The sequence below is a fragment of the Nannobrachium achirus genome (assembly GCF_963921795.1).
Source record: "Nannobrachium achirus genome assembly, chromosome: 23".
Lineage (NCBI taxonomy): Eukaryota > Metazoa > Chordata > Actinopteri > Myctophiformes > Myctophidae > Nannobrachium > Nannobrachium achirus.
In genome coordinates this window covers 46,682,428-46,706,783 of record NC_137830.1, presented here as the reverse complement: position 1 = coordinate 46,706,783, position 24,356 = coordinate 46,682,428, and the positions used below count along the sequence as shown (strand labels likewise).

Below are 24,356 nucleotides of genomic sequence, written 5' to 3'. Positions count from 1 at the left end.
TGTATATATATATTTGAATATAATTTGTGTTAGCAACAATGCTTGCATCTGATTCCTTTCCGGAAGACTGTTCCCCTCTACAGTTTGGTTCCTGACGGCTGCAAAAAGGAACAAAAACATTTGTGTAATGGTTGGATGTGGTTAAAATATGAACCATAGTGGCCTCCCATACAGTACTTGTATACCCAGCTCGGGGCGGACATGCAGCATTAACATGCATTTATACAAATGGTATTTTAGGCATAGAATCACAGTAATAATACACTTTTTTTTGTCTAGCACTGTTCATGACATGAAATGCAGCCCAAAGTGCTTTACAGAGCAAGAAAGAAGCACAAGCACTTTACAGAAAAAGTACAAATGATTAAAGCAAAAAAGAAAAGTATAACGGGCAGTGAATCAGGCAAAACAGTGAGGACATGAATAAGAACAGATTTAAAAAATCAATTAAAAGCAAAAGAGTGAAGAAATTAAAGCACAGCCTAAGACCTATCTACAGAGGCTGCCTGTCTTTGAGGTGTAATGGGAGTTTATTCCAAGCTGTAGAAGCAGAATGCTGCTTCACATTATTCATTGTTGGCACTTCAAGCAAGCAGGTCAGCACTAGCATCGGTTTGGAGCATACAGTATCCAGGGTTCCCATGGTCATGAAATTCCTGGAAATATTTTGAAATTAGAAAAATATTTTTCCAGTACTGGAAAAGTTTTGGAATTGATCAAGAGTCCTGGAAGGTCCTGGAGAAAATAGCTATGCATTGTCTTTGGTTATTGATTTTGTTAATAACTCTGAAATGACAAATTAAACATTGGCCAAATTGTCAAATATTAGAGGCAGAAATTGTGAAAATAGCCGATCTACATGCTCGCAACGCAAGGCGTTGTGGGCATGTAGATCTGATATTTTCACAATAGAAACGTGTTTTACAAAATTCCTCAACTCTTAGTGCTCGTCAGGGTGCCGGGGTCCCCAGTTAAAATATGATTATTTCGGGGGTCACAGCCTGAAAAGGTTGAGAACCACTGGCATACACTACCTGTCTTTGGGCATTGCGCATAGGAGTAAGCGACTTGTTATTGAGCTGAATTATTGTTATATATTGTCCTGGAAATTGGGGTAAATATTCTGGAAAGGTTTTGGAAATGAATTGGTAAAAATGTGTGGGAACCCTGAGTATCTATGAAGGTGCCAGACCATTGAGAGCTTTATAAACAAGTTCAAGACATTTAAAATCGATCCCCAAAACAACTGGGAGCTGATGTTGTGAAGTTGTAATCTGTCAGTTGTTAACTTTGGCAGGCCAGGAAAAAAAGGGCTTTGCAGTAATCAAGCAGAGAGAAAAGAAAAGTGTGGATCAACGTTTTTGCATCGTCCAAAGACAGATAGGCTGTATCTGTACAATAGTACAATATTTTGATTTGTCCCCAATTCACATCACTCAGAAATTACAAATATGCGTTGAAATCAAATCAGTTTTTTTTCCATGGCATTCATATGCATTCAGCCACACAATCTACATTTAATTGGTGCCATTTTTGAGTATTTACTTTCAAAATGTTTCTAAAATAGCCTATCAATGTGATGCTCTGTGATCTATTTATAAAAGACATGCCCAAAATAGGGATGCCAAGGTTCAAGTAAATTAATTCTATTTAGATATCGGAGCGCTACCATGCATTTTATCCTTACCGCTTGAGGATTTGGGTGTTTTTCTAACACAGTTAACACAGCATCATGAAGAGTTGGGAAGAACATGGAGCTCTGGATCTCGTCATCAAAGAACATGCAGCTGTGTAGCTTCTCCAGGATGCACTCTGGCAACACATTGGATGGGATAGGTTGTTGCTGAGCAGTTAGAAATGACAAACAGGGACATGCTGGGCCCCTGATTCAGCCCGGGAAAAAGAGTTGTAGAGGCCCTCATTGCACGCTATAGAGAGAGATCTCTCACTATAGCGCTGCTGCTGCTACTCAAAGATTTGCCATTTCAGATCATGACAAGTGACAAGCCAGTGGGCCAATTACTGTACATGAGTTATATTTCGTCATCGTCGGGTGGAAACCTTGTCCAAAACCATTTTAAAAATGATTTAAACTAGTGAAAACAGACGATCTACAAGCACACAACGCCTCGCGGTGCGAGGCGTTGTGTGCTTGTAGATCTGCTGTTTTCACTACTTTTGTGCGACAGCCTTGTACGATGAAGCAGGGCTTTGCTTTGCGAAAAAATTTACAAATTTGAAACTTGGAGATACGAGGTTTTCTGCCCGACAGTGACGATTTACTTTGTTGGCCGCCCAGCCCCCAAAATGGAACGAAGGCCGACGTTTTATTTTTATTTTTTTCGGGAGTTGTCCCGCTTTTCCCAATGGCCAGCACGTCCCTGATGACAAATGTAATCAGTATTGACTGCAGTATTGGAAACTATAGAATTCAAAGAGCACTCACCATCACAGGAGACTATGTAAACCTCCACATCAACACGAATGAACTCTTTCAGGGTCTGGGAAGGACAAACATGGTTTTGAAGTATGAAGCTGAAATCGGCATCTTGTTTTCAAGTTAATGTCTGTCCCTTCCCTATTAACTATGAGAATCAAAGTACAACAAATTCACTCCAATTGTCCTGTTTGAGTAAGACTTAATTATAGGCACAACTGTGTCACTGTCGCCCAATGGAAATAACAGATGGTCATCATCAGTAATATGTTGTTATTGATGTTACATTATAATATTTGTTGAGCAACATAGTTGTGTGATGAAGTATGAATTAGTCTTAAAAGTAAAAAAAATCATAGAGAATAAACCTAACCGTTTTAAGCCCCTTAATAGCGGAGATGTCCATAAAAGAGACGGCAGCAAAGTCCAGGATCAGACTGTGAAGGTCCACTCTGGGGACACACATGTTGTCAGGGAGCTCTGAGTTCCAGCTGGTCTGGACAGCAAGATCCTTACGGGCAGCTGGCATGTCCGAGTCCCTCATGTCACTCTATTGGTAAAAAAAACAGAATGCAATAACACAATCCTCTTTGGTGCTTAAAGGACAACTTTAGTTTTTTGCAACAAGGGTTCATATTTTAGATGGTAATTAAAGAATATAAAAGATGAGTGTTAAATTGATTTCATTTACTTCTTTCTATTGTTTTAGAGATTCTTATTTCAGTGGTTGGGGGCATGCGTACAAGTGGCTAAATATGTCATTTTACACAGAATAAGCCCATTCCCAAGTCATTTATGGGTGCTAGAAGTGTTACTGTAAATAGCAATAAAGAAACTGCTGGCTTATTGTTTCTAAAAAGACATATTTAGCCACTTGTACGCATGCCCCCATGCGTTGCGTACGCATGCCCCACATTTTAGCACGGTAAACGCGATAAAACAATAGAACGAAGCAAATGAAAACAGTTTAACACACTTTTTCTTTTCTCTGATTACAATCTAAAATATGAACCCTTGTTGTAAAAAAAAACAAAGTTGTCCTTTAATTGTTGGGGAGAATATTTGTGAGTAATGTTTATTGATTGAAAAACTGTCCTGGACACTGTGGTGGTCAGTGTGTTTGTATGTATTAAACTCATGCAAGCAGCACACATTACCATAGTGTGTTCCTCTGTAATGTGGTGGTCAGTGTGTTTATATGTATTAAACTCATGCAAGCAGCACACATTACCATAGTGTGTTCCTCTGTAATGTGGTGGTCAGTGTGTTTATATGTATTAAACTCATGCAAGCAGCACACATTACCATAGTGTGTTCCTCTGTAATGTGGTGGTCAGTGTGTTAATATGTATTAAACTCATGCAAGCAGCACACATTACCATAGTGTGTTCCTCTGTAATGTGTAACTGCTTCTTCTCCAGGAGCTTCCCAATCTTCCTGAGCGCCTTGTTTCTTTTCCTTAGAACTCTCAGAGGATTAAACCCCACCTGAAAAACTGTACAGCTGACATTGCTATACAAAATATTCTATTTCTACAAATCTGCTATGAAAGAATAAACTGAAGGCAGATGAGGCAGGCTTTATGAAGGGGTATACATACAGCTTCTGCAAGCTTGTCCCTGAAGAACTCGATGTTGGCAAAGAAGATAGGTGAAGGTATCCTGAATATCTTGACTCCACTTGGTTCATATATCTGAGAATCACACAAAAATACTACATTGTTCCTATTGTTTGTAGTCACCAGCTGATTCTTCTTTTCTGATAGAAGGGACTTTAACCAGTGTGCTGCTGTCCAACCACTAGGTGTCACTAGTGCCCACATTTAGCTATTTTTGAGCGGTGGTCACAACGCTCCTATACGTGGCCGTGTGTGCAGGGTCTGTCTGTCTGTCTGTCTGTCTGTCTGTCTGTCTGTCTCCGTGTCCGTAGCCTGCAGTAACCTTTTCTGACCACACATGTTAAGGGAGGGGCGCTGTTGCACACACACACACACACACACACACACACACACACACACACACACACACACACACCACCGCTCAGTTCACACGAGTGTGATTTTTCGTTTCATATGGTGTGTTGAAGGGGTCATGTAGTGGGTGTCCCATGTCACAGCACTGACAGCAGCTAATGTTTATTTAGTATTAGAACATGCCACATGATCACTGAACCTACAGCTACTGCCATTCTACATTGCTTTGAGCATAAACTAAATGCATGAAACGATAAGGCTTAGCCCTAGAATGTCAATACATGAAATGTATGTAAGAGCACAGACATTGGCTAGAAAAGGCATTGCAAAACCACATACCTGTTTTTGCTAAAGTAGATTGATTTATCATGTCTGACTTGGCCCCCCTGGAATAATTTGTAATAAAATCCTTCAGGAGTTATAGATATAATTTTGTGTTGACTACCACATTGTGTTCCAGCATATCTTTAACAGTTGTGTGTGTGTGTGTGTGTGTGTGTGTGTGTGTGTGTGTGTGTGTGTGTGTGTGTGTGTGCGTGTGTGCGTGCGTGCGTGCGTGCGTGCGTGTGTGTGTTTTCTTTTTTTTTAACAAACACATCTAAGAAATTCCCTAAATTAAAAAATATATACAATATTAAAGGGATATTTCACTTTCACACACACACAAAAAAAAAACTTTGGTCATTTTATCATCTAATCAGGCTTTTGGGAGTACCAAGAACAGTTTTTAAGTTGTTCAAAAGGGGACGAGCTGGGCCCCTGATTCAGCCCGGGAAAAGGAGAGGCCCTCATTGTGCGCGGCCACACCAGATGTTTTCGCCTTCCAGGCGCACTGCGAGGCCCTAAATACTAACCGATGAGCGGTTACTGTGATTTTAGGTCTCATAGTTTTTCAGGTATAAAGAGAGTCTAATGATGTTGTACTGTATGTATGTAGACCATCTAGGAGTAGTCAAGGAAGCTCGGGAGTACGTGGGCCGGTATTCAGATGATAGACAAGTCAGTGGGGCCAATGTGATGGCTCTGTGGGCTGCTGCTACTCAGCGCTATAGAGAGAGGGATCTCTCTATAGCGCTGCTACTCAAAGATTGGCCATTTCAGATCATGAGAGACAAGCCAGTGGGCCAATGACATGAGTTATATATATTTACTTTGTGGGCCGGCCTTTTTTTTTTTATGGCTGGCCTGGACTGGCCGGGAATGGACCGGCCGTTCAGGAGTTGTCCCGCTTTTCCCAATGGCCAGCACGTTCAGTAGGCCTATAGATATTTGATATTCCTTTTATCAGACACGCCCCCTTCCTATATAGGGTAATATGCATAAAGTGAATGGCAAATCGAGTGGAAAAGTGAGTTTAACGTTGTTTAATGACGTTTAATGCAATCAGATAGGACTTTTCCGTTGGGATGTGTGGACTGTCAATGCCAGAAAGTAGTTTTTTGCCACTCAGCGTTCCCGTAACTTCTATGATGATGTCACGCGCATACCTATGGCGCATACCCTCTATTCAAACTCCATTTTAACCATGATAGATTAATCAAAAACACTCGTCCTTGGTTCTGGTGACTCATACTGCCCTCCTATAGGAGGCAGTGTTTTTCATTTAATTTAATATATATTTGTTGTATTTAATTCTTTTCATTTTCCAAAATAATTATTAAAAAGTAAATGAAAAAACTAAAAACATGGTTAAAATGGAGTTTGAAGTTACAATGGGGTTGTATAGGAAAGGAGCATGTCTGATAAAATTAATATCAAATATCGAAATACTGAAACGAGCAACTTAAAAACTGCCTGGGGTGCCTGATTAGACGGTAAAATGAGCAAAAGGTTTTTTTTTAAGCGAAATATCCCTTTAAGAAGTAGTGAAAATAGCCGATCTACAAGCCCATAACGTGGCGCGAAGCTAGGTGTCGTGAGCAAGTTAATATGTTTGGGAACCACTGCTCTAAAATGCACAAACTTACACTCGAGTAATCCTTCCGATCCCTGTAGAGGTCAGTCCCAGTGATGTTAGCCAGGACGGAGCACCGGGGACTAGAGAAATATAAATGGGTGACTGTCATTATCCCACATCATTTGTCTTCTTTCTTTGAAATGAAGACAATTGTAAAACATATTTATGGGCATTATTAACATAATAAAAAACATAAAAAAAAAAAAGAACATTATAAGACCATTCTCCCTTTTTTTCCATGACTATATCTACTGCATAGTACTGTGTTCTATCTGTCTGTCATTCAATGTTATATGAGATACTTCAATGGTTTCCTATGGAAATAAGCTTAGTCTTTTCTAGGATCTCATTTTGGTAGACCTTGTACCTATGCAAACTTCTAATAAAATCATTCAATCAATCTTCAATCAATCAAAGTAATATTGTTAGAGACCATCCCCAAAGCAACCCAGGCATGTATCCTGTCCTGTCCTGTTAAAACCTGCGCTGATCCTGCTCACTCGATGCATGCTGCTCTGGGTAGGAAGAATATATCAACTTGAATGTATATGAAATGGAATATGAATCATTCATTATTACAACTGAGTCCTAAAGACAACTGTGAGCAGCTCCACCCCGAGGCCCACAGCCAGCCCCAGGTCCAGCCCCAGCAAGGTAGAAGCCACACAGGTCACCAACCAAACCACCTGGAGAGAAAGAGGAATGGAAGAATGGCTGAATAAGGCAGGCTGGCTCACCACCATACTTCACATACTAATAACGATAAACATGTATAGGACACTTTGGGTTAATTGAGTGTCAAGCCAGTGTTGTTGGCTGAATGTCATTGTGTAGTTTAAAGTGATAGTTCACCTATTTTTGACATAAAGCTGTGTGAAATACTTGCCATTAAAACAGTGGTTAAAAATGTATTAATTGATTACCAGAGTCCCGTGGTCAGAGTTCTGGTCAGTTTTAGATGAATATTAAGTAGTTCCAATGGGGTGGGGGCCATTTGGCGTGGCCCAATCATTGAAAATAGATTAATCCACAAAACTAGCAAAAACTACAATACAAAACTATTTGTATTGTTGGCCTATTTCTACCATATAGAGCGAGGTTTCGTTCTGATCAGCTGACTGCAAAGCACCTTGTTTTGGGGAAATACGTTGCAGCGGCGTAGTGATACTGGACACAAAAAATAGTACCATGTGACAGAGGGGTCAAAGTTGAACGAAAGTTGGTCTATTTGGTAGAAATAGGTCAACAATACAAATGACGCTAGTTTTGTGGATTCATCTATTTTTAATGATTGGGCCATGAGCCCCTGCCAAATCACCGGAACTACTTTATATTCATCTAAAACTGACCAGAACTCTGACCACGGAAATCTGGTAATGAATTAATACATTTGTAACCACTATTTTAATGGCAAGTATTTCACACAGCTTCATGTCAAAAATAGGTGAACTAACACTTTAAGTTTAATAACATGACTTAAAATGAGAGTTCGGGTGGCGCAGTGGTAAAGCACCACTTTTTCTGTTTTGTATGTGTCTATGGAGTTAACATTATTCTAATGGACCGCAAAGGTGTGGTTATAATATGCAAGTATCTTGCATATTAAGTGTCTTTCTTCCCTGTGTACTTTTGGTTACCTCCTGAAAGCTGAAAGCCTCTGAGTGAAAAGGCCAAATTGAAATGACATAATGACATCATATAATGATGACATGATATAATGACATCATAATATCATCCCCTCCCCTTTTTGAGCGGTGCAAACCGCTCCTATAAGTGGCTGTGCGTGTGTCCGTAGCCTTTTTCCTCAGCGTTTGCCATAGTAAAATGTGTGTGTGTAGCATCATGTTTGTCTAGTGATGTCATATATGTCGTATGTCTGTAGCCTTTTTCCTCAGCGTTTTGCCATAGCAAAATGTGTGTGTCCATAGCTGTGCGTGTGTCTGTAGCCTTTTTCATCAGCGTTTTGCCATAGTAAAATGTGTGTGCGTAGCATCATGTTTGTCTAGTCATGTCATATGTCATATGTCTGTAGCCTTTTTCCTCAGCGTTTTGCCATAGCAAAATGTGTGTGTGTCCGTAGCTGTGTGCATGTCCGTAGCCTTTTTCCTCAGCGTTTTGCCATAGTAAAATGTGTGTGCGTAGCTACAGGAAAGAAAGGATGTGGGATGTGAAAAAACTAAATTACCTGAAAACAATTGAAATCTGTGAGTGCCCATATTGAACACATCATTATGATGTCTTACACAGTCTGGTTTGTCCCTCCTCCAGAGGGATGGGACTTCTCTGAACTGCATCAGCATTCCCTTCAGGTTGACAATGACCAAGGCACCCAACACTGACTGCAATGACATGGCAGTTAATGAACAGTACAGTACAGTACAGTGGACATTAAATAATAGACATGGGATTACAATGCAGCGGTACACAGGGGCGTCACAAGGGGTAGGAAAGTGGGACTGAGTTACTGGGGCCCAAGGTGGAGGGGCCCAAGTAACTTTAGCTATAGAAAAATAGCAGATATACAAGCTCACAGCGCGGCACCGAGTGCCGCGCTGCGAGCTTGTAGATCTGCTATTTTTGAAAAGTCGTGAAAATTTGCGCAAATCTTTGAATATATGTATTTTTTAAGTGAACATTTGTAACTCAAATTTTGCTTCTGGGGGGTCCCTGGAACTAAATATTTTGAGATGGGGGGTCCTTCACATGAAAAAGTTTGAGCATCACTGACATGGAAACATAGGTTTCTTGGCATACATTTTCACTATTTTTCAAAAATAGCAGATCTACGAGTGCCGCGCTGTGAGCTTGTATATCTGCTATTTTTCAATAGTTAACATTCATGGGGGGCCCGCAGTGAATCCTTGTACCCAGGGCCCAGAATTTGGTGTGACGCCCCTGGCGGTACATCTCACCCTGGGAAGTGGCTCAAGAAGAAACCCAAGAGCCACGGTTACAATCATTGCCATCAGTGCCGAGATCAGCCCTGCAACCTGCAGTTGTAAAAAGTGATGAGAATATTCACAGGTTGCCATAAAACTATACAACACGGTTTACAGTAGACCTATACGATATAAAATGCATGGTAAAATAAAAATATGGTCGGATAAATCTCTTTTGGTGTGAAGAAATATCTAGTAAAAAAAAAAATATCTAGAAATCTAGTTGTATAATGACCAATAAAAGTAGGATTATATTTTCACCTGTGTTTTTCCTCCTGAGCTCTCCTGCACAGCTGTCCTAGAGAGGGCTGTGCTGGCAGCAAACGACCTGAAGGTGGCGCCGAAGATGTTGCTAACCCCAAATGCAATTAGCTCCTGTGATGGAGAAATGAAAGGAGATCTTTGGATGAAACAGAGCTATATTTTCGTCCATGTCTTACCCTGGCCTCATCCATTAACTTCTTTGCCTTTTTTACTATTTTGAAAAAACATTTTAAATACTTCAAATAGCCGATCTACATCAAAACGTTGTGATCCTGTAGATCAGCTATTTGAAATATTTGAAAATATTTTTTAAACTAGTAAAAATTGGCAAAAGAGATTAGGGATAAGGGATAAGGGGTAAGGCATGGACGAAAATAGGGCCTGGTGAGATTCTACTCAATCGATTGTCTGGTGCGGTGCCTTAAATAAAAGTAACACCCTGAAACATATTTCATACTGTAGTGTAACTTCTTAAAACATGATTATAAGGAATATAATGATATAATGACATTCACAGCAGTCAAACTGAGAAAAAGGATAATAAAAGCATTGTATATCAATTACCTTCGTCACCTATAATGACATGCCCAAAATAGAGACATCGGGTTGAAAGTGGTTAAATGTCACTCACCTGGTTCCCATCAATGGTGTAATCATTTCTGATAGCGTAAACCTTGGCTACAGAGAAGGCCACAGCAAAACCCACTATGGCAATTGCGAAAGATTCCACTGCGCTCTCCTGGAAGACTTCTACGCTTGGTGCAATGGGAGACTCATACCTGAAACAGGTGCCATAGATTTGTACTTTTTCTGTTTTGTTTGTGTCTATGGAGTTAACACTACTTTAATACACTCCTATAGGTGTGGTTATAATATGCAAATATGTCTTCCCTGTGTATTTTTGGTTACCTCCTGAAAGTCAAAAGGCCCAATTGGAATACACAGATATAATGACATCATAAAATCATTCCGTCCCCACAATCCAACAACATCTGTGGGTGTGGCTAATTTCAGCTGCAGGGTCACCATGCATAATGAACAGGAGGGTGTGGCCACATAAAAAACACATAATTTTAACACTTTCTGTACACTTTTTTGAATTTTCTGTACACTTTTTTTAATCATAATACCCGTGTTGTTGTGATGTTGTGTGTGTGTGTGTGTGTGTGTGTGTGTGTGTGTGTGTGTGTGTGTGTGTGTGTGTGTATGTGTTGGGGGGGGGGGGAGGAGGAGCGTTGGTTACATTTCAGTCCATAGTGGGGAGGCTCTCTCCATTCCGACATGTCGCCACTCCGAAATTGACTTCTTATTGTCGGAGTGGCGACACTCCCATGGGCCTAAGGTTTAGGGTCAGGGTTAGAGATAGGGTTAGTGTCGGAATGGAGACATGTCGGAAAGGAGACATGTCGGAGTGGAGAGATGCACTCCCATAATACTATAACAATCAATTCATCATAATGGATGAGTCACTGTTGTTCGATCAATAGATGTAAAGTTACCGACTGAGGAGGAGTCATTTAATATGCTTACCCGCTGATCATTTTACCAACGACAACAACTGCAAATCTCTCCTCAAAGTTGAAGCCGTAAGACACCCCGCAAGCTATAACAGTCTGTGAGAATGGAAAAAGTACTCCAATAAATGTAATAATAAACAGCTTTGGTAAATTATATATAATGTAGGAGTGGCAAAAAAACACATTTGGTAAATGTTAAGAAATTGTACGGAGAACATGAGTGTTTTGAGCGAGTTAATTATAATATAGCCTACAGCAGGGGTCTTCAACAGGGGGTCCGGGACCCCTAGGGGGTCCAGAGTTACTACAGGGGGTCCTCCAAATCTTTGTGTGATAGAAACTTTTTTTTAATATATATATTAACCACTTGAACCCTTAGTGTCCTTATTCTGAGAACTTTAGCCAAAAATAGCAGATCTACAAGCTCACAACGCCTCGCAGTGCGGAGATCAGCTATTTTTGGCAAAGAGCTTTGGTGTAGAGGGGAAAAAGAACACGGGGTGAAAGGTCAAGTGTATTAAGTTTTGACGGTTCAAGTGGTTAAATATCTGAAAACACAAATTGACATGAATCCAAAATACACTGATGATCGATCGTGCTGTCAAATAATGAAACTATATGGAATCTATGAAAAGGTTTGGGGGTCCCTGCTTCATCTCTCTCTCAACTAGGGGGTCCTAGGCCTGAAAACGTTGAAGACCCCTGGCCTACAGTAATTATAACTATAACTAAGTCATAATTATACAGTAACAAGATTCCCTCACCATGATGACTTCTATGGGGATGGGAACAGGCAGCTTGGCTTTGTATCTGTCATTGATCTCCTTCGCCATGAACGCCACCACCATGATGATGATGGACGTCACCAGGTCACAGATGTTGGTGGAGGTGATTTTACCAAAGATTATTTCCAGGGTCTAAGCAGAGGAGAAAGGAACCATACGTATCAACAATATAAAAGGAGTCAGCACTCAGGAGTCCCCTTCACTCTTGTGGGTTAAAGAGGCGGTGCCATAGTTTTGTACTTTTTCTAGTTTTCATGTGTCTAGGAGGTTGACAGTACTTCATTAGACCCCCTGGTGTGGTTGATATGAGCAATTATGTATTGCCTTTCTATTTGGGTTTTAGCTGTAGGCTGCCACCTTGTGGGGTCAAACGTGCCGGTCCAAAAACACAGATACTTATTACATCACAGAATCAACCCCTCCCCTAATTACCATTCACCCAACATACGTGGGTGTGGCTAACTTCAGCTGGGTCACCACCCACCATCACAACCACGCATACCAATGAACTGGTGGGTATGGCCACATAAAACATCATTTTAACTCTTTCTGTTTTTGGAAAAAATCTTCCTCCTAGTATAATCATAATAGTAGATAATCATGTTTTATAGGGGGGACAAATCATGGCACCCCATCTTTAAGGTTCGGATATAATTATGCACACTTTAAACTAAGTCAAAGTTACAGTATATGCAGGGGTGGTGGCCGTATAGCATAGAGCAGTGGTTCTCAACCTTTTCAGTCCGTGATCCCCCAAAATATCATATTTGAACAACTGAACCCCACCCTGATAAACACTTGGACATTGTAGGAGTTGAGGCATTCGAATTTGTTTGACTTGTCTCAGTTCCACAGATAAATATTGTGAGCTTGTAGATCTGCTATTTTCACAATTTCTTTCTGACTATTTGGCCAGTTTTCCCAGCAGAACCCAGCAGCCCATCATAGCATAGAGTGGTGTGCATAATCCTATCGCTTTTACAAGGGGCTGTTAAGTCTGACATCATTTTGTAGGCAGAGGAGAACTTTTGCCCCCAGTGCCCGTGAATCGTTTTACTATTTTTACTATTTACACATTTTTCTTCTCTTTGTTGTTGAAAGGAAAGTGGTAGAATTATACTTTAGTCGTTATTTTTGTCTCGGATCTGTTGAAATAGCAAGGGACAGATATTGATAATAATACAAAATGATGTCACGGCTTAAAAGCCCCATTTGTTGCGGTCAAAAGTGTGTTTTTTCATCAATCTGTTATTAGTTGTCATTACACACACATCCATGACATCGTTGTCTCACACGAGCCACCACACTCTGCTAAACAGATGTTATGCTGTTATGTGATTTGCCAAGTCCCGGAAAAGACGCACTGTGATTGGCCAGTACAGTCACTTTGATTGGCAGTTTTTTTCCGGATGCTCACCTCAAAACATGATTTATGTAACTGTGGCAGCTAGTGTGGGACAATCAAGGATGTGTTTGTAATGACAACCAGTAACACATTCATGCAAATAAATACATTAAATTAAATTAAATTAATAAAACACTTTTGACCTCAACAAATAGTGTGAAAGGGACAGGCTTATTGGCTCCACTATCCTAAGAGGGCTGCTGGGTTCTGCTGGGGAAACTGAACAACGGGCAATGGGCATTTCTTTCAAATTATGCTGTGCAAATTACCAAAGTGCAAATGTGCAGTGCAAATATCAATAATCTAATCAATCAATAAGGGTACAAATTTTGTACGTGTGCAAAAAATAGATACCAGTGAAATATTGCATCATGAATAACTTTCATTTTATTGAAAAGGTTTTACTCTGTAACCTTGTGTTTGTGTACACGTGTGTGAGAGCCTCATGCCTATAGTGGAACTGGAGGTCAATGTATGGAGGTGAAAGGTGCAGGGATAGGGTGTGTGTGTGTGTGTGTGTGTGTGTGTGTGTGTGCGTGCGTGCGTGCGTGCGTGCGTGCGTGCGTGCATGCATGTGCGTGTGCGTGTGTGTGCTCACATGGCCCGTTCATGATGACCATATCTAATACACTAAGCACAGTAGAGTCTCATTTCAGAGTAGTCTTTACTTGAGTAGTTTTCAACACAAATAATCTTCTACTTGAGCAATATCTGAGTCAAGCAAAGGTACTTTTAGAATAAAGTATATCGTCGTTGTCGGGCAGAAACCTCGTATCTCCAAGTTACAAATTTGATATTTTTTTTCACCAAGTAAAGCCCTGCATGCTTCATCATACAAGGCCGCCCGTCGCACAAAAGTAGTGAAAACAGCAGATCTACAAGCACACAGCGCCTCGCACCGCGAGGCGTTGTGTGCTTGTAGATCGGCTGTTTTCACTAGTTTAGTTCATTTTTTAAATGATAATACAAAGTGAACGGTTTTGGACATACAAGGTTTCCACCAACGACGATATACTCTTCCCACTCCTGGTTACATGTACTGACACCCTAAACAAGGTATATTTGCTGTACCATGCCATGTTATAAATAAGGTCTTCTTCAAATGGAGAGACGTGTGCAACCAGGGGCGTCAATTGGGTATGGCAGGGGTATGCAGCTGCCATACCCTGGGAAAATAAAAGTTACTTTTAAATATAAATCCATGAATGTCTCTCTGTCTATCTGTGCTGGTTGTTATGTTGTTAAATTACAGTAAAATGACTACAAATGCAAAATGTAACAAAATGGTCACCTTAACAAGGTATTATAATTATATTCTCCACACTTTTATTCTCCCCATCTTGACAGAATGGTATATTCCCAGGTTCCGCAGGTCAGCTGCAGAGGTGCAATGCATTATTGTTAATTGTGTAACATGCTAACATACCGTAGAAACGGGGGGGAAGAATAGAATGTACTAAAATAAATGTATTATGCCTGTTGCTAAGGTATGGCAACATGACTTTCGCGTGCGTGCAAGACACCAGTCATGTTGCCATACCTTAGCCTTTTCTGAACTGACGCCACTGTGTGCAACCTTCATTCATTTGATCAGTCAGTGACATAACGACAACAAATAGACTTACATATATGGTGGAAAGAGGTCCAATGATACCAGGCACCTCCAGCCCCAACACGAACTTGAGTTGAGACACAACGATCTGGATGGCAGCAGCCGTGGTGAAGCCAGACACCAGAGTGTCTGACAGATACACAACTATGAAGCCCACCTGCAGGACGCCCATAGCCAGCTGACAGGGACACACAAAGTCAAACACTAAAACAGGGGTCTTCAACGTTTTCAGGTTAAGGAGCCCTTAGTTGAGAGAGAGATGAAGCAGGGACCCCCACAATCTTATCATAGATTCCATATAGTTTCATCGTTTGACAGCACAATCATCAGTGTATTTTGGATTCATGTCAATTTGTGTTTTCAGTTATTTAACCACTTGAACCGTCAATACTTAATAAACTTGATTTTTCACTCTGTACTTAGTCTGCTCTTTTCTCCCTCTACACCAGAGCTCTTTGCTGCGAGGCGTTGTGAGCTTGTAGATCGGCTATTTTTGGCTAAAGTTCTCAGAATATGGACGTTAGGGTTCAAGTGGTTAATATAAAAAGGGGGGAAAAGAGTTTCTATCACACAAACATTTGGAGGACCCCCTGTAGTAACTCTGAGGACCCCCTAGGGGTCCCGGACCCCCTGTTGAAGACCCCTGCTCTAAAACCTTGAACGTTCATTTGTCTCAGCCTACTGAGCTGCATATAGGGAAAGCTGCTGAGCTAAATTCCACACAACCTCAGAGTAAGGTTAACTCTGACTCTGAGAGAGTACAAATGGAAGGGTCCATTTGGTTACGTTTGTATACTCTCAGATACAAATGGATGAATTAACGCAGAGGATTTTGTTGTGCTGTAAAGGAAGAGGATGATAAAATAGATGCATGGTAGGAATGGTGGAGGGACAGATGTACCTGAATTATTCCCATGAGGAAGGTGACGGAGGAAGCCACAAGGACCCTCTGATGGTCCTTAGATAGGTCCTCAAAGCCTGTGATGTTGGCGGGCGGACCGACGTCGGGAACCAGCCGTGTCACCACGGCCCCCAACATCAGACTTAACACTGGGAAAGAGCCTGGATAGAGGAGAGGGGAGGGGTGTGGCAGGGACGTGTAGAGAATGTTAGAGAGGCTGGCTGAAATGTGTAAAAGGGCCTTTTTGTGAGCTTGGAGGTCAGCTATTTTCAGTGCTTGATACCACACTGAACCAAGCATAATCAAGTCAATTCTGGAGACGTGGTGTGCATGGACTTTTACACAGAGAGGGCAATTCTTTTAACATGAGATGCTGCATTCAGGTTCAGGAGAGTTTGGACAAGGCAATTCTCTTGAATGCTGCCTTCAGGAAAGGGGGGGATTTGCATTTCTTTCACCATAGTGAAAACTGCATTCATGGTCTGGAGAGTGCACTTTTTACAGACGCATAAAAGGGCAGCTCAAGCCCGCTTTGATGTCTATGTGCACGTGCTTGGAGTGTGGTGTGGATGGATGGCCCAGCACAGAGTAGGAGACTCTCCCTCCCTCCAGGGCATATACTGTACACCAAGCGCTGCGTCGCCGAGGTGAAGCCGATTATCAAAGACAGCATGCAGGCTGTCACAGCATCGGGAGCCGAATGAACAGACTTAAAGGAGTAGTTCACCCAAGAAATCACTTATTTTCTATCAATTACACACCCCAAGAAGCCTTGAATTCATGGAGATCTTTTTGTTTTTGTCGCATCCCTAAGACAATAATTTGATGACCAGGTATGGAGTGTCCGGTAGGTAGGCTACTGACTGATGACCCGGTCATCCAATTATTGGCTCAGGAATTATTGGCTCATTTATGCGACATAAATGAAAAAAATCACACCCAATGTGAAGTGAGCGGTGGTCGTGCTTGCATAACGTCTTCAATTGGTAATTGGTGATGTAATACAGGCTACACACACACACACACACACACACACATTGCTATGGCAAAACGCTGAGGAATACACATTGCTACGGCAAAACGCTGAGGAAAATGACTAGGATATAAGTCTAGGATGTAATTGGTGATTTAATATGGCTTTAATCTGTTCCCTTCTTTAGGACTGGCTTTGAACTTCTTTTTTTTTTACTGGTTTTCCATGCATCTTCCGCCCACAAACGCACTGACCTGTCCACTCTGACTGTATGTTATTGTTATTGTTACAGTACGTTGGCAAATCATCCACACATATTTTATGAACACTGTATAGTCGACCTGCTGTATCTTATTCTACAAATATCTCTGCACCACTCTTGTGCCTTCATGTATATTCTCTCATATACCCTTCATGCATATTTTCTCTTTAATGTATTTATTTATTTAACAATGTTACAATGTCAGGTGATGCTTGCACAAAATAATTTCATCCATTCCTTTATAGGCTACTTGGTGTAAACCTGTGGTGTGACAATAAACCTTGAACCTTGAGTCGGAAATAACATATTATTACACAACTTCACAGTAGATCTTATTGCACTTTGCATGGTGATAAGACACATGCATGTATAAAAAAACACAATTACTCTACGTTTATGTGTGTTATGGTGTAAATGTGTTTAGTGTAAATTTGACAGGTTGAGGAGCCTCATTAAACTCAATCATAGAGCAAAGGTTGACTGAGGACACTTACTCCTTTTCCCCCCCAGTTTTCTGTTGAAAATCTATAATTTTCGCCGAGCGACATGGTCATAGATTAACCACTCTAAACCTGGCATGCCTATTTTGGGCATATCATAGAGGCAAAATGTTCTACATCTTTTCTTTTTGTTTTCAAAATATCAAAAAATAGCAGCTCACAGCGACGCGTGATAAGTTAGATTGGCTATTTTTGCAGCACGACATCGTTGTATCATGATAGGGCATAATAAGTCAGGGCCATGGACGGATTAACCCCCGTGAGGGCCCCTGGCCGATAATTTTTTAGGGCCCCCCCACCCCCCACCATAACCCCTCCTCCCTCCCGACGCGCACTACCCAGCTTGGATTTTAAGCCATGATGATCATCTGTGGACCAAGGAAGCATACTGTAGACAACAGAGGAGGGGCCCACACATTTGATTTTTGATTAAAATATACATTTAATTTTTGTAAATTGTCATTGACCACGCGGGCCAGTTCCCCCAAGGGCCCCTGAGAGCCAAGGGCCCCTGGCAACGGCCCCACCGGCCCAATGGTTAATACAGCCCTGGTCAGGGCTGTCAAACTAATTTCTACTAAAGTGGTGTAAAGTAACTAAGTACCTTTAATTAAGTAGGCCTACTGTACTTAAGTACAATTAAGCAGCAGCGCCGTGGTACTGTATGTACTGTATGGCAGCAGCGTGCTCCCTTAAATGCACAAATACATTTCGTTGTACTGTGAATGTACTTGTATGTGTACTGTTCTTTGAAAATGAGTTGATCGTTGACAAATGAAACTGTGCCTGTGTACCTGTACTGTATTGTTACAATGACAAATAAACTCTAATCTAATCTAATTTTGAGGTATTTGTTCTTTACTTGAGTTGTAGGGCTATTTCCAATTTCCAATACGTTAACTTCTACTCCACTACTCGATCCAAATATTGTACTTTTACTTGTACTTATTTGAAAACTTTAGTTACGAGTTACTTTGCAGATTTTGACTATTATTACAAAACATGCATTAACCACTTCAGCCCTATATATATTTCGGCCATTTGAAAATAGCCGATCTATAAGCTCACAATGCATCGCGATGTGACGCATTGCGAGCTTGAAGATCTGCTATTTTCAAAAGATTTTTATACATTTGAAAACTTGAAATGGGACATTCTGTATAATGAGTAGGCCTACTTTTACTTTTGGTACTTTAGGTACAGTTTGATAACAATACTTTTGTACTTTTACTTTTGAATTCCGGTCTTTTACTTGTAACAGCTTCTACATTGCAATATTGATACTTTTACTTAAAGGCCCGCTGACACGCCACAAATCTATAATAGTATGATACAGTAGGTCACATGGTCTCTCTGAAAACGGTCTGAAATAGTCTGAAACTCATGTCACAGTGTAATCTGCCCCTCGCCCCCCAACAACAGCTGACCAGTACAGTAAGTAGTCTAAGAAGTACAGTCAATTAATTTGATTGGCTTATAATTGCGCATTCTCACAATGACATCATAAACATATTAACTCATATTTTAAGATTACTTTTTAAAGTGACAGTACCCCTTTAGATGAAATGTGAGTACTTTTTCCACCACTGCTCATTTCGGAGTGAGGGCCACATTGGGCAAAAGGTGACAACTGGATGGGTCTGCAACCATAATACTCGCTCACGTGCGTTCACTTACACAATTGTGACTTGGCTTTGTTTTACAGCCTGTTATCTCATTGACTGCTATTAACTACAGCCTATATCACTTGACACATTTTGTTCATTATTAAGAATAGCTACTTAAATTATTTACTTTAATTCTTGGTTTTACGGTTGTAGGTTTACAACAAATTTGGTATGACCACTTATTACTTATTAATTATGCATAATTGTCAAACTGCGTATATTTGTAAACGAATAACATTTACATTCCAGATTTTCCCAGCTAATCCAAGGCTACTGCTCCAATGTTGTTTTTGACAGAACATTTCGATTTAGTTTTAGTCATAGTCTTTTGAAAAAAAAAAATCATTTCGTTTTAGTCATAATTTAGTCACCTGAAAAGTTAGAATTTTAGTCTAATTTTAGTCGACTAAATATTATACGTTTTTAGGTGACTAAATCTACAGTTTATTTAGTCAACTAAAATGTATTTTGGTGGGCCTTGATGGCATCGTAATGACTGATTTTACACAGTCATGCAGAAAATATAGCAGATCTACAAGCTCACAACGCGTTGCGCTGACGCGTTGTGAGCTTGTAGATCGGCTATTTTCAGCACGCAACACCTGAGAGCAACCAAACATAAAATGACTCTCTTCTCCACTAGTCCCTCCCTAACGTTTTAGTCTAGTTTTTATTTTGTTGACGAAATTGTCAATATAGTTTTAGTCATCACAGCTTAGTTTTTATTTAGTTTTTGTCAGTGGAAAAAAACGCAGTCGACAAACATTTTTTGTCATAGTTTTAGTCGACAAAATCAACACTGTTCTGCTCATCATGGATGCTTCACTTACCATGTTCTTATGGGACAATCCAGTATGCCGTAATACCAGTACCATTTTACCTACCCACGGATATGTGTCTTGAGGTACCAAGGAAGAAGTATGTGAGCATGGGGAAGAATGCTGTGTACAGCCCATAGCTAGGAGGCAGGGAGGCCAGAAGAGAAAAGGCAAGACCTGAAGGGACATAAGAGGGGTTAGGTCACAGCCAAGCTACAGAGAATAATGTTTTATGGGTCTTTATTTACTAATGTAAAATATGTATGATTAGCACAGCACAGAAATCATTTTCAGCAGCAATCCATCTTAACTGTATTTTGCAGGGACGTGCAGAGACTGCTAGAGAGGCAGGTGCTGACATTTCTAAAAAAGGGGCTTAGGTGAAAATATCAAAAATAGCAGACCTGCAAGCTCACAACGCGTTGTGCTGCATCGCGTTGTGAGCTTGGAGGTCGGCTATTTTCGGTACTTGATACCACATTAAACTAAGCATAATCAAGTGAATACTGGAGATGTGGCGTAACGGCATGGATTTCTACACAGAGAGGGACATTTTTTCAACTTGCTGCATTAAAGTCCAGGAGAATTTGGACAAGGCAATTCTCTTGAATGCTGCCTTCAGGTATGGCATGTAAATGGGGCATTTGCATTTCTTTCACCATAGTAAAAACTGCATTCATGGTCTGGAGAGGGCACTTTTTACAGACTGATAAAAGGGCAGGGGCTCAAGCCCCCTTTGATGACTATGTGTGCACGTGCCTGGTATTTTGACACAGGATGGATATTTGGTTGTAAGGCCCATAATTAAGCAATAACACACAAGAGGGATGCTAATGCCTCCTGTTTAAATGGGATGCTCTGTTTGTTACAATAGTGAAGAGTGATGATTGGTTGAGAATGACCAATGGTCAGCCACCAGTAATTGTAAGAGTTTCCTGACTGAACTTGTTCTGTGCATGTCATGTGGGACGCTCATGTCTTGTTGTGATTACTAATTGAAACCACAATTTGAAACTATATTTCTCCATTACCTTGCATGATGGCCACCAGTCCTGTGCTGATCCCAGACACAATGTCTCCAAGCAACCATTCTTTTAGCCGATAGATTCTCATCCAGCCAATGAAAGGCAGCAGGCTTAGAACTGCGTTCTTGACTCGTATAGAATCACAGCTATAAAACACAGTGCATACAGTATGTGGCAACATTAAAGTCAGATTCATCATTAATATCATGTATCATAATTATATTCAAATTAAGCCTTATCCCATATTAAACTAGAAATATGCAATTCAGGGAAATTGCAAGAGTGGTTGCCGTGAAGAGTCACACTTGCAAATGAATTCCATTTGAATTTTCCTGATTCAAGTCAATGGGGAAAATTAATTTACTAATAAATGAATGGCCATATATGGAGATCTCTGTGTTAGTCCGTGTCCCTTTCATGCCCATGTATGGAGAGCCCTGGTGTCATCAATATTAAGCCCATATCTTGGAATGCCCATATATGGACATACTGGTTGAATCTTCATTTTCCCATTTGGCTTCCAAGTCAGTCTCATGTGGTCTATGATGTCAGACATCTATGATGTCAGTCATCTCCATATTTGGGAAAAGTAACATTTTTGCATTTTTCCATTCAAGTCAATGGAGAGAATTCACAAACTAATAAATGAATATAAATTAAACTATGATAACGTGTCACTTAGCAAAATGCAAGCACACGATTCCCGATGAGGCCGGTTGATTTGCCATATGGCTCAAGTACGTGCCACCAAAACTGTGGGAGTAGTCACACGGCAAAATTACGTTTATCTGGATTGAAAAAAAGTCGGACAAGTAAATTGTCTGGTTGCCCAACCACACTAAAATTGGCTTAAAGCTATACTGTGTAAGTTGCTCAACTAGTGGTCAGTAGCGTCCGCGTCTTTCGGCCGTTTTTCGCCGCGGACCGGGCCTCACACCCCCGCGTCACCCCCGCGTCTGCCTCCACCTCGCCGAGATCTATCTTTAGAGGGGTCCCTGGTTCCTGTGCGTTCAGGCATTCCGGAGAAACGGAGTGTTTCACCCGAGTATAGATAGAGACACACGGGCGCCTACAAATATGGCCGCCCTATTGTGATAGCTAGCGACCCCACTTCAAGATGCGCTGTGATTGGCCGGCAGTGTATAACCCTCGCTGTGATTGGCCGGTAGTGTATGATGACGTAATTTTTGCGCGAAAACCGGACCCCGGTCAGGATCATAGAAAACATATAAAGAGAAGGCTTCAGAAGCTGAAAATAACGGAGTGGGTGTTCTAAAACTTTAGCGATTTAAGAGTTAGGACAATTTTAAGATTTGTTTTATAAAAAAAGTTACATGGTACAACTTTAAGGGAGGACCAGCCGGCCGGCCAGTGGGTAGACCTCTGACATCACGCTCATGTCACCATGACCATATATAAAATGTTTGTGCCCATATATGGACACAAAAGGGGCATGCCCATATATGGGCATATACTGATGACATCAGGGATCTCCATATATGGACACAAAAGGGACAAGGACTGACAGATCCAGAGATCTCCATATACGGGCATAAAAGAGACAAGGAGATTGGCGGTGCGACTTATGTGTGAGGGTCACATATACCGGTATAGCAGGCAAAACCTCTAGGTCTGTAAAATAAAAATAGTATGTATGTATGTATATATATATATATATATACACACACACACACACACACACACGCACACACACACTGTAAATCATCATATATTGATTATAATTACATAATGTTTACACTCTGAGGATTTTATTTTTATTTTTATAAGGAAACCTCTTTTTGGACCACTTACGTCAAGTACTGTTTGACATGATCCAACAGCGTTTTGCGTCTCCTGCAGATTCTCTCATGATCCTCTGCAAAGCTGTCTTCTGAATAGAGAGGTCTGGCCACCAGGTATTGTCTCCTCAAGGTTGCCATCCTCACACCTTTGAAGCTGGGTGTCCTTCCTGCTCAACGCCAACGTGCAGCAAATTGCAGTGGGAAAAGCACCATAACAGAACACTTTCCCAGAGGGTCCTGACCTGTGCTTGTCAATCCTATCTGTAATCTAATCTGGGATCTGCTAACAATTCTCGTGGCTGGATGCGTTTTGTCTTTCTTTTCTGCTTAATTATTAACACAATGTTGCATAATCCATTGTGCTGCTGGAAACACTCCTTGGAAATCACAAAACTTTATTATTGTTACTGTCCATTACTTCTATGAGATTTACTGTATATCCAACCTGTCACGATCTGGTGGTGTGGTGATATGCAGGACAGCAAGGCAGTTCAAAACCCAAGATTAGGTGGTTTCAGGGGGCGTCACAAGGGGAGGGAAAGTGGGACTGAGTAACATTCATAGGGGGGGCCACGGTGAATCCTTGTCCCCATGCAGGGCCCAGTCACCTCTGGGTGGTTTATTTACTAAATAACAGGGAAAACATGATCATCACAAACTAACACTAAACATGATGTGACACCAAACAATATGGCTCGACAAGGACTGACAAGGGGAACAATACTAACATGAGGACATCACAATCTACCAGTCAGTGCTTCGGTAGTATATATAGGCTAATCCCTCCAACAGTCAGACCAGCCAGCGCATCAAACGACTTGCCCACTAGCTGGAGCTCCAGATGTCCATTTTACCCCAATGCCTCACCAGGTGTAGACAGGTTGGGTCTGGGTGCTGTCCGCTGGTTCCAGTGTGGTTGAATAACTTTGTCACGATCTGGTGGTGTGGTGAGGACCCATATGCAGGACAGCAAGGCAGAGTTCAAAACCCAAGATTGGGTGGTTTATTTACAAAATAACAGGGAAAATGTCACAATCCCAAACTAACACTAAACATGATGTGACACCAAACAATGACTCGACAATGATTGATTGATTGATTGGGGATTTTAATTAGAGGTTTGCATAGGGAAAGGTACAGGTACAGGACAGTACAAATCACAGGTACAACTAAAAGGATAAAAAAAAAACAAGAAAGCATTTGGCTTGTTTAAATTGGGGTCCCTTTTACAGCTTTCAACATTAAATGACATACCATGAGATGGCAGTGTGAGTTAAACTCATCTCTATAGTCAGACTCATCGTTGTTTACGATTGGATCTATCACTCTCGTCGTCTGTGTACTTTATGATGTTGGAGTCATGTCCGGCTGTGCAGTCATACATGTACATGGAGTAGAGTAGAGGAGGCATACAGTCATTGTTCATGTTCTTTACTTTTTGAGCGGTGCTAAACGCTCCTACGTCTGGCTTTGTGTGTAGGTCCTTATGTATGCGTGTCCGTATGAGCACGGAACTCCAT

General features: G+C 41.0%; 1 protein-coding gene across 1 annotated transcript; it reads right to left on the bottom strand.

The window, feature by feature from the left end:
• Positions 1 to 77: 77 nt before the first annotated feature.
• Positions 78 to 22,974, bottom strand: slc26a3.1 (solute carrier family 26 member 3; the record flags this gene model as incomplete). Its single annotated transcript, XM_080754400.1, has 19 exons — positions 78 to 98; positions 1,688 to 1,812; positions 2,447 to 2,501; positions 2,811 to 2,987; positions 3,817 to 3,924; positions 4,038 to 4,130; positions 6,377 to 6,446; positions 6,946 to 7,052; positions 8,610 to 8,705; positions 9,279 to 9,356; positions 9,567 to 9,680; positions 10,201 to 10,348; positions 11,100 to 11,182; positions 11,851 to 12,003; positions 14,902 to 15,066; positions 15,790 to 15,950; positions 20,076 to 20,186; positions 21,041 to 21,180; positions 22,847 to 22,974. The coding sequence occupies 19 exons, from the start codon at positions 22,972 to 22,974 to the stop codon at positions 78 to 80; spliced, it is 2,133 nt and encodes a 710-aa protein (XP_080610526.1).
• Between the last annotated feature and the right edge of the window lie 1,382 nt (positions 22,975 to 24,356).